The sequence below is a fragment of the Trachymyrmex cornetzi genome, unplaced genomic scaffold, assembly GCF_001594075.2.
Source record: "Trachymyrmex cornetzi isolate Tcor2-1 unplaced genomic scaffold, Tcor1.1 scaffold466, whole genome shotgun sequence".
Lineage (NCBI taxonomy): Eukaryota > Metazoa > Arthropoda > Insecta > Hymenoptera > Formicidae > Trachymyrmex > Trachymyrmex cornetzi.
This window is the reverse complement of record NW_017299465.1, coordinates 438,335-449,844: the sequence shown is the minus strand read 5'-3', so window position 1 is coordinate 449,844 and position 11,510 is coordinate 438,335. Positions and strand designations below refer to the sequence as shown.

At 32.0% G+C, this 11,510-nt stretch overlaps 1 protein-coding gene across 1 annotated transcript; it reads right to left on the bottom strand.

Annotated features, from left to right (window-relative positions):
• Nucleotides 1-1,105: 1,105 nt before the first annotated feature.
• LOC108764911 (uncharacterized) lies at nt 1,106-6,217 on the bottom strand. The gene is made up of 6 exons (XM_018513318.1): nt 6,171-6,217; nt 5,396-5,469; nt 4,745-4,925; nt 3,691-3,882; nt 2,443-2,551; nt 1,106-1,379 (listed from the first exon to the last, which is right to left on the bottom strand). The coding sequence occupies exons 2-6, from the start codon at nt 5,463-5,465 to the stop codon at nt 1,185-1,187; spliced, it is 747 nt and encodes a 248-aa protein (XP_018368820.1). The 5' UTR covers nt 5,466-5,469; nt 6,171-6,217; the 3' UTR covers nt 1,106-1,184.
• Nucleotides 6,218-11,510: the final 5,293 nt, after the last annotated feature.

Genomic DNA, 11,510 nt, shown 5'->3' with positions numbered 1-11,510 from the left:
GTCTCGGCGCTAAGCCAAATCGCATATTATTTAACTGCAAAAATATATATTTATAACAAAAATATAGATTTTTATAATAGGATAAATATTATTTTATGCAACAGATAGATATATAGATTTGTGTACAATTGAAGTAAGTAAATAATTCCATTTTAATACGTATTGTAGTGATATTTTAATATAAGATAGCATGATAAAATAAAGAGTTGCCACAATATGCATATAACAAAAAAGATTAGATTAATTGAATCTTAAATTCTTTCTCGTTTTCTCTCAGTTGTAAATTTATTGAGTTATCTTTTTTTTTCTGATAAACGCGATATCATACGAACGTATAGTATTTTCAAAGTCTGTTCATTACCATATGCAAAACAAAAAATATATTTGCACATTTATTTTTTAGGAATAATTTTATATGAAATGTGATATATAATATGAGGCATATTTTTTTTCTCTTTCATATTTTACCATACATAATAAAAAACATTTTATGTTTATGTTAATCTATTCAAGTCCTTGTTAAAATTTCGTGTTGAATTTTTAACATATTCGAGTATTAATTTAACATAATGTGATTATGTTTAATTTAAATATTTTGTGCTAAAATATTTGACATTTCTTAGTCTCATAGTAATATAATTTATGTGTTACTTAAATGAGTAAATAATATAAAAATAACTAATAATAAGATAAAAGTCTTAAAAGCTAAAGTCTAAGATAAATGAATAAAATACTTGTTGTGTTATTTAATCATCATAAATGTTAATTTTATTTAAAAAAATGTTCTTACAAGTTTGTTTACAAATTATGTTAGTATTACCTTATTTTTAATTTAATGTAATGTTATTTTTAATTGGTATCGATTTTCTATTTTTAATATTAGTATAAAAATAAGTATTAGTATGAACATTAAAGATAAATAAATTTATAAAGAAAGCGAAAATCTTATTATAAAGGAATGAAATCTTTTCATGCCTGCGATTTTTATACTTTTTTATCAGTACATTGCAGAAATAAATTTAATACAAAATGAGCTTTATTAAAAATTTTCTGTCTTTGACGACATTACCAACAAATGCTCTTTAAATGCATTATCACGTATTTGTATCGTTCAACTGGGATCGATCGTTGTAGAAATGATTGATTGAACGATAGCGTGGCGCCATCATGATAGAAAAGTATTATTAACCTATTGCTTTCAATAAGTCTAGAAATGTTATAGTTGACAGAAATTTGTTGAAAATCCGCGTGGCAATGTTATTAATAATATACTCAATCATCTTTTGGTTCGCGACGATGAGCTTAGGTGTAACATCGGAGAGCGTCTTGCTGAATGTCTCGGACATGTCCTCATTGTTGTATAAGCCCGTTACGTTAAACTGCGAGCGACAGAAAAAAAAATTTTATTAGAAATCAGAAAAAGTGAAAATGGTCAGTAACAGAAAATTAATCGTTTTTATTCCATATAATCGAATTGAGAAACGTTTGAGAGAGTTACGATTTGAATCAACTTCTCTACGAAGCCGTTGCATGTAAAATGTCGAATTTCTATAATTTCAGCTGTACATTTATAATTTTTTTCAAGTAAAATAAATTTATTAAAATCGATTAAAGAAAATTAAAGTGTTTTATGGAGACTTCATGATTAGACCAATTGACTTTTCATAGTCAATTTATTTCTTTTTTTCTATCTGCTTAATCCTTTTACAATTTATGTTATTTTATATATATTTTCATACATATTGTTCATATAAATATATGCTTATTAGTCAAAAAGTTTCTGAGGAGTTCAATAATAATTTTTTTTTAGCAAAATGTGATGTAGATTTTTCGAGTCTTTTTTATAATAGCAGTTTGTAGAAGATCGATATCTCTGCTAGCAGCAGTGTGACTGGATTGCCTTTTTATATATGTAAATTGAAAGGCAAGAAACGTGGCAATGTTAATTTGATATATTGTACAAGTAATAATTTTCTCGCATAATAACTAATGTAATCAAGAAATTAACATATATTATTTAATGTATTAAAAAAATTAATAAATTATTCTTCAAAATTTAAAAAAATTAAATGTGCATGACATTGTAGAGAAAACTTGTAATATGAGTTTACATTTATATGAGAAAAATGGTTAAGAAAATCCATTATCTGAAATATAAAAAAGTGATAAAACAATATTTGATTTTCATCATTTTTTTTTAACTTCTTACATTTAATTTGAATTATTCTTTATTTTGAGGACAATATGAAAATCGTTAATAGAGTTTTGAAAATTATGTGCATATTTTGTTTTTCAAAAAGTTATCTAATGTTAACGTAAAGTCACTTATTTTATATTCGATATTATTTATGCATTAGCCTGATCGCTTATAGATGCGAGTCCTGAGGATCACAATCGCAAAAGCCAGAAAATAATTCATAGAACTGTAACTTAATTACTTACGTCCAATGCTTCCAAGAAAATCTTTGTTGCTATAGTTTGAACTTGCATATGCCGGTCCTTCAGGTTGAAATCAACATTCATGATAGTTCTGAAGTTATACAGGGTTCCACTAAAAATTAAATATACCTCTGTAGCTTTAAAGACTTTATGATCTCAAATTTTTACTTTAAAAAATTATCGAAATGCATAGAAATAAAGTGCATAGATATAGAAATAGATAAAATGTAGAAATAAATAAAGTAGAAAGAAATATTATAAAATGTGTCTTGCACTGAAAAAAGTGTCTGATTACAGCCACCAAATATTAAATGAAATAATTTTAAATAAATATTGAGGTAATAACTAAACACATAATTTTACCTTTAAAAATTATTACACTCAATATTTGATAACTATAATTAGACTCTTTTTTACAGTATGTAATTTTGAAGAAAATAACTTAATTATGAAGGAATAGTATTTATTAACAAAAAATTATTAATTATCATATATTTTAAATAAACGCCGTCAAAAAGATCTTCCTTCCTGATTTTGTGCGCGTTAAAAAGATTTATTTAAATATTCATTCAATTTAATAATGGAACGATAAATTATCTTAAATCTAAAAAAAGTACCGTTGAAATTTCCATCAAAGCAATCTCAATTGAGTTTCGCATTTGCTAAAGACGAGCTTGACCACCGACCGTAAGAAAGCTGAACGCGAAATCGCGGATCGGCGCGATCGCGTGTTTCGCACGAAGCATATAATTTCAGTCACGATTTAATAACGCGCTGTGTCGCAGCCGCTTATCGCACGTCGCCTGATAAAGTCGCGAAAGCGCTGAATGAAAAATGGCTAACTCATTGTCAGTCATTCCAGCTCCCGTTTTTTTTTCACGTACATATTTCAAGCATTGTAGTTAAGTATAGATGAAGCAGAATGAAAAATGAGCGTTCTTTACGAGGAAAATCAGCGATCTTTCTCACTGCAATAATGATGATAATAATAATTAATTATAATTATGATAATGATAATAAAAAATTATTTATTTTAATTACGATAAAGGTAATCACAATATATTATTATGATAATAATAATAATTGAAATTAATACGCATTCGCTAAAGATTTAAATTTTTCTATCTCTTTTATTGACAAATAATAAAATGCAAAAATTAGCAGCAAGATTCTTTTTCGTGTGCCATAGATATTAGAAAATCGCGATCGAAGTATGATAATTAAATTCTCTCAAAAGGAATAAATACTTACTTTATATCTCCATCTCCATAAATATCGTAGTTAAGGGCGTTGCCTTTCAAGGAGTAATTAGTACTCGCGACCGTTAACCACGGCCAGTTTACATCTATGTAGGCATTTAAACTAAATGGTTTGAATTTAGCGCTGTTGACATTATACGAGGTCAAACCACTCACGTTAAAGTTTTCAAGAAATCCCTCGAGGCTGAAGGCACGAAGAAAAAATAAAAAATTTGCCAGTCGTCATTAATAAACTTCTGTCTTTACTTCGTCTAATAACGAGTCGTTTATGATACGTAAACTGTCATGTCATACATGATACATGTTAAACTAAGACATTCTAAGCAGAACAACAAGTCACGATAACATCAAAATGACATTAAAATGAATAAAAAATGATTGAAAAATGACTTTTAATGATTATTTTAGAATCATTTTGACATTATTTTGATATCATAATGACTTGTTGTTCTGCTTGGAATCTCTCCTCTCTCACTAAACTATATTTTTTAAATATACAATGAATACAAAAATTCGTACAGGAAAGATATTTTTTTTAAAGATCTTTGTTTTTAGAAAGTAAACATTAATTAGCAAAAAATAAAATAAGTTATATATTTTTTAAATTATTTTATGTAAAAAGTTATCTAATAATGAAAATATATGAATAATAAAAATAAAAAAGTATATTTTTTTTATCGTAGAAGAAATACAATCGAGAAGTTTAGCTTTTAAAAAGAGTTATTTTTGCAAAAAACTTTTTTTTATATTAGGAAAGAATGTATTCATTGTTAATAAATTGTTAATTAAAGTTTATTTTTTATCAATAAGGCTTTTTTTATAAAAAAAATCTTCCCTGTATAAATATTTTTCACATTTATTGTATCTTTTTTTTAAGTGTATAAATTTTACTGCATAATATATGACGCCAATTTAAAAAACACAATCAAGTAAAAGATATTGATTATAATCATGATAACATTCTCTGTCGACTTATTAAAGGTAAGTATATTGATTTAACGCTTTAGCGATCAACGTGTTACTTCAAAAACCAAACTGATACGCACTCTATGTTACCCATAAAAGTAGATAAATTATATTTGATGGGCAGTCTGTTCGCAATGAACGGATCATGAATCGGAATTCCGTATATTTTGAATCCATTAGTTCCATTTTGCAGTGAGGACTTGAACTTTTCGAAGAAATTTTCCAAATTTATTTTAAATCCGTCGAACAGTATAGCTGCAACTAAACATATGCATCATATAATCAGTGGTAAATACAATATGTAAGGATGTTGATAATAAATATAGTATGTAAGAATGCCGATATTGCATAATGATGATGTTGATTCCTCTCTCTGATGGAATGTTATCGTTAAAAAAAGAACTAGAACAAAAAATACTCGAAGCACGGAAAGATCTGTAGGGAATTGATATCGATATATATGAAGAATAGACCGACAAAAATAAAGCATTTATAAATAAACATATTCAAATATATAATGTCTAAAATCTCTGTATCAAAAATCGAAATACCATTCAAAACAGACAAGTGAGAAATAGAATCTTCCAAAATAAGAAGCTTAAAAGTAGATCGTTCGAAAATAGACAAACATATTGTGATATTGTAAGAACAATATATTTTCGGAGAAATACTATTCGATATACGTCTAAAGAAATATTAGAGGAGAAAAAATACTATAGGTATCTACTTACAATTATCGTCTATCTCAATGGCCCAGGCATGACAACATATCAGGATAACCCCGAACACTACGAAGTTCATTTTTCTGTACAAAGTAGAAAACACAGTTGATTTAACCGCTTCCGAAGACGAAGAGGGTCAGGATACATCCTTAGGTCGTAATCACACTACAGGTTGTCGATTACGGTTGCTGGTTGTCGGTTCTATTTTCACCAATCATGCTGCAGCTAACCTGCACTCCTATCATGATTGGCTAAAGTAAAACCGACAACCAGCAACTGTAACCGACAACCTGTAGTGTGATTATGGCCTTAGAGGACGTTGTCACATCTCAAAACATTACTAGAAATATAAACATTTCAGAAATTGTTCTAATATTATGTCACAGTATCCGCGTAAAAGTTGAACATAATTCTCTTATTGATGCAAAAATTATTTAATTTTTTGTTAGCCTTGTGTAAAATTGTATTTGTAGTAATTATTTGCAAATTTGATAAAATCATAGCATTACGATTAAAATCAAACTCTAATAAACTGCAGCAAAATGTGGTCATTTCACTGCATAAAGCCATTATAAATTAAATTTTGTTTTATTTTTTGCAGTTGATTTCAGAACGAATTTATGACAAAAATTTGTTGGCTAATATTAGCAGATATTGACTTTTTGATTGATACTTCTCGCCGATATTGTATAGCCAAAATATCCTTAAAATCAATCGAATTCACCATTATCCCGAACAGTGAGCGTTCTTGCGAATTAATGATGTAGAAATATTATAGACGCACCTGAATATTCTCGATGGAGAGATTCTGGTAGATTCAGGATGAGAGTTGGCAAGACACTGCAGATTATTCGGTATCATACTTTTGGCGCTATATTTATAGATACTTATGTTCGGTAGGGAATATACGTGATAATTACGCATGTCGTATCGTTTGTAACTTAAGTCGTTAGCAAATGTCATGCAATTGTGTTTACATGATTTGTGACGTGCGATAAAGAATCGTAGGTGTGTAATTGAAAAAATTACGCCGTATATACAGCCTTGGCCAAAAATATTAGGCACCTTATTAATCATTATTTAAAGCTTTAGCTCAGAAATTAATTTATGACATTTCTTGTAAATTATCCTTTGTTTAAAGAACCCTTTAAACTTATGTACAATATCGATAACCAACACTGACAGAAAAATGTATGAATTTTAATTATATTAATAAATATTTTTTTTTATAAAAGTGCTTTATTAAATGTAAATATATATTTATTTACTACAAAATCCATAAATTTGATTTAACCATTATTTTTTATTTAGCAAATATATATTTTCTGTAAATAAATGTTACGTTAGCATCATTTAAACAATTATTCATTAAAATTTAATATATTTTTCTCTCAGTAAATATTATAAATAATAATGCAGATAAAAGACTTCAAGATAAATAAAAAAATATAAATGCCTAATATTTTTGGCCAAGGCTATAGGAGTCATTATCGGATCTCTTATAAAGTATACAGTATCACGCAATTTGATTACGCTAATCGACGTGAAAAACTTACGAGTACGAAACTAAATGATAGAGGAGATCGGGGTGGTTATCAAAATGCTTATAACTCAAACAAGATATGGCAATCTCTTTTTTTGACTGTAGATAGTTGATATTATATTAATTTGTTGTATAAAATAATTCGCATCACAAACATTGTATATTATGTATAACGATTTTTAAGAAAATGAAGTTGGTGTAAGTAAATTTTTCTTATCACGTATTCTGTTGTCTGACAAGTCTTTAGCAATATTAATCGCGATATCACTGATGTATTCATAGAAAGTGACGTGTCTTAGATCTGTGCTACAATTAATTAATCATTAGCCTGACAAAGTTTGTGAATACAATCTCTTTTATTAAAAATAGCTATGTGGGGTAGATTGACTAAAATGAAATGAATTTAGATAACAATTAATTTTAATATCTTTAGAGAATATATTTTTGGAGAATATATTTACAAATATCTTATATTTCATGTAGATATATGTTTTTTCATTTTTCATATAGAAACTACGGTACAAAAATAAATTACGTATTTTATGATTAAAATAACTCTTTTATTTGAATTAATACCATAATTACTATTATTTTTCAAAATATAGAACTGATATTAAAATAAAAATTGTATTTTTATATGTGTTATCCATAATAGATATACTACTTCCAATCCTAGAGCCCGTGATAGTCAACCCAAACACTGAGTCAATTATCACATTTTTGCAACTTTATTGAAAATTAAATAACTTATTTTTACGATATGATGAATTTACAAGTAATATTTTGTTTAATACCTAAAGTATGTAGGTATATTATAATGTACATAATTCAAAATCAGACATCCACTTTTTTTCTAAAAATCTCTAATCAAAAACGAGCCTCGGTCTCCTCTACACTGCATGTATTTCGCTTCGATTTTCTTTCTCTTTTCTTGCTTTTCTGTTATCTTACATTTAATTTAAGAATAATTGATAGTGACATTGTTTTCCTTCCTGGCTTTCGGTTTTCATTTCTCACATGCTCGAAATATGTACTCGAGCACGATTTATATTGCTGTTAACTTTTGTTTATTTTTCACAATAAATCTTGCGTGTTTTTTTCTTTCTCATTGAATCCCAATAAAAATGGAGATTAGATTGTAAAGCATCTTGCAACGTTGTAATCTGTTTAATCTTTTAAAAACAGTTTCTTGGTCGATTGGTGCAATTCTTCTTAATACTAAAAATATAAATCTTGACTTTGAATGTTTCCACTCATTATTTAACCGACTGTCGAAATGACAAGACACATATTGTTCTCGCAGTTATTATTGTAAAATTTGACGATAATTTTTAACATATTAACGAGTTACAAAATGTTGTATAAGAGAGATTTATTGTTCAATGTAGAAGCGTCGACTGTGTGAGTTTGAGTTCTCATTGCCACTCAGCTTCCTACTTTGGAGTACTAACTTTGTGAGTATGTGACTTACCTCACAACAGTTAACGGTTCAATTTTGAGAGGAAAAACGCTGGAGATATTATTTTGTTATGCAATACTCCAACCGTTGCGCTAGGGGGAAAGATTGCTGATGAAGACTCAAACTATGAGTGGAAACGTTCAAAGTCAAGGTTTATATTTTTATATTAAGAAAAATTGCGCTAAATGATAACCAGCGTTGATTCTTATTGCCTGTACTGTATGTTTTATGTTTTTTCTAAATTGTTTCATATTTGTATCTATTTAAATTTTTAGATACTTCAACAAAACTACCCCTTCCATATAGTGAAACTCTGCTTTCTTGCAAAAACGATTATTTTCCCGATCATCATCCCTGAGTGAGCCTCTTTTTTCGAGATTTTTCCAGATCGAAGCGGCGAGTTTCACAGTGAAAGTTTAAATGATACTTGAAACGACAAAAGTATACAACTTAACAATGGCATGAGAGATGCCCGGTGCTCACCTTTTCCCTCGCCGCCAATATCATGAGTTGTATAGTTTGCTCGTAAAGCACCGAACCGCCAAGCTGGTGCATTCGGCTGCACCGTACCGTGTAACGGGCTGTTTAGTGGCTGTTTAGCGATCCGATTCTACCGATTAGAGGAAAAAGTTTGCGTAAACACCAGCCGGTGCGTCTGTTTCGCACCGGTGGATGCATATGCTCTGTATTATATATGTAGTTTCGTGTGCGTATGTTCCCCTGTGTTCACGCCGGCAGCGCACCGTGTCGTGTTAAGATGTTACGCTGCACTGATGCAATTCGAGACACACACATGCACGCACGCACGCACGCACGCACGCACGCACACACACACGCGCGCGCGCGCGCGCGCGCGCAGTAAATACACTTGGAAAATCTCAATCTGGTGCATCGCGTAACGCGTTAACGCCGAATATTATTATCGAATGAGTATCACGTACGTCTCTGTCAATTATTCTTTTTATCGATCGTATCATAATTTCTTCTCGATTTCGATCATAGACCCGGAGGTGATTCGGACTAAAATATATACGTAACGCAAGATTTATCGGATTTATCTCAGAAAATTATATTTATATCGTGCTTGTCGAGATATACGATCGAGAATGTCAATGTATCGCCGCGGCGCGGCGCAGCGAAGAAGCCCCCTAGGCGTAGGTACCGGTACACTGAAACGTCAGAGCGACATTAAAATTATATTTACACCGTTGTAATGGCGTATAAATAGAAGTCACGTTCGCGTACTTGTACTAATAGCTCGAGCAGAACATCGGCAAAAAGCGGGCAGGAGGAAGTTTTATAGTGCATCAATAATGACCGACACCGGTGCCGCGCCGCTTTAAGACAGAACGTTACCTTGATGCAACTTGGATCCTTCATTAGGCGCTACCGATTGACCGGTAGGTAGGTAGGTAGGTAGGTAGGAAGATAGCCGTGCATGCACATGCATGCATGCATGCATGCAGAACGCTCGACAAAAAGCGTACGCGTGCAAAGCGTTTCGCAGCCTCGGGGCGCAAACGGAGAGATTCCAGATTCTCGACACCACTTATCTCCCCTACAACTTTCTGCCAGTGGAGCAGATGAGAGGCGCCGATAAAAGTGCATGAAATATATCGATAGGCTGTGCACATACGTATAATCTTGATCGACGATCGGGTTATTAATAATTCGACCGCGTTTCGCCCACTGTAAATCACGCGAAAAACAAGTTGTCTGCCAGAACGGGCCTTCGCACTGCGAGCGTTTATAACTGGTTTCCTTCCGGAAGTAAGAAGGAAGAAAAAGATAAAGAAGGAAAGAAAAAAAAGGGAAAGAAGAGAAAAGATATAGCACGGTTTAATATTGGTAGCGGAAGGAACGTGCCAGCACGACGCGGCGTTCCGCTATTACAAATCCGGCGTTCCTTGGAAAAGAATTTATTAACCTTCATCGGGGATGCGCGTCACGCTCATCGATATCCCGCACTTTGTTTCGGAGAAAATAATCAATAATCAATATCGGGGCTCTCCTCTTAACGCGCGCATACGGGCTACCGGCTTGAATTTATAGGCCTGCAATCAGTTACATCGTATAAAATCACAAGTAATTTACAGAGCTACATTAAAAAAGTGCAGATATCGATGGCAAACGAATATGGCGCCATATTTCTTATACTCTGCCTAGAACGCACGTGTAAATGCATAGCAAAGTGATATTGAGAAGATATTATAATGACGGGGTAATTAATTGAGGCGCATTGCGTGGCTGCACCATGCTTGTAATCAGTAAATTGAATTTTTCCTCGCGTCCGCCAATCCGCTTTGACTATTGGAGGCAATCGTATGGTTTGTATCGGCTCGCACAAAAACTGTATTTACCGTGTGCGCATGCAAAGCTGGTTTCATGCGCCCGCAGCCACTCGGAAATTCCAGATTCTCGTCACGGTCACTTATACAACTTTGTTTCCTGTAAATGGAATCACGCGATCATCACTGTAATTGTAACAAAAAGCCGCGGCTGCTCAATTCGTCCGGAACTTCCGCGCGAAAACCGTAGTAGAGGGCGGCGGCTGGCGCACAAATTTGAGGGATCATAATTTTAGTCGGTGTGCATGCGCGGCCATTGAACGCTGAATATATGTTGTGACAGCAGGTGAGGGCAATTGAGAAAGAGGTGCATTGAGAATGCATTCATTTTATTATAAAATGCTCTCTTTTTTTTTGCATATTTCGATACTTTCTGTCGTTTCAACTTACTATAGACACGAAAATGTGTACGTACGCTGTGTGTGAAATTAGAAGAAACGTATTCGCCGAGCTGCACGACCAACGAGTTCATGGAAACATTTATGGTCGGGACGGATACATTGTGTCGATTTGTTACTCATTGCCAACGATAATAAGCCAACAATGGGCTAACGGGTCAATAAACGTTACAGATCCGATAAGTGCCAAGTGCTATGTAAGTACCGCACGGGCGGCAACGAAGGTAGTGTAATAGGTCTATTTAAGCGGGACAGTCAAGAGGGTTATCATTACCACCGGGTTATTAGAATTCCTGATCCTTCGTGTCGATACGATTGCGCCTTCTCACAGATACGTTTTATCTGTTCGAGATGTACGAGAGAGAGAGAGAGAGAG

Bases quoted from the DNA above. Each gene is read 5' to 3' on its own strand.
- LOC108764911 (XM_018513318.1), bottom strand. From the start codon at position 5,465: ATGAACTTCGTAGTGTTCGGGGTTATCCTGATATGTTGTCATGCCTGG. The intron at 4,926-5,395 runs GTAAGTAGATAC...GCATATGTTTAG, and splicing joins CATTGAGATAGACGATAATT to TTGCAGCTATACTGTTCGAC. The intron at 3,883-4,744 runs GTGCGTATCAGT...TCGTGCCTTCAG, and splicing joins ACTTTTATGGGTAACATAGA to CCTCGAGGGATTTCTTGAAA.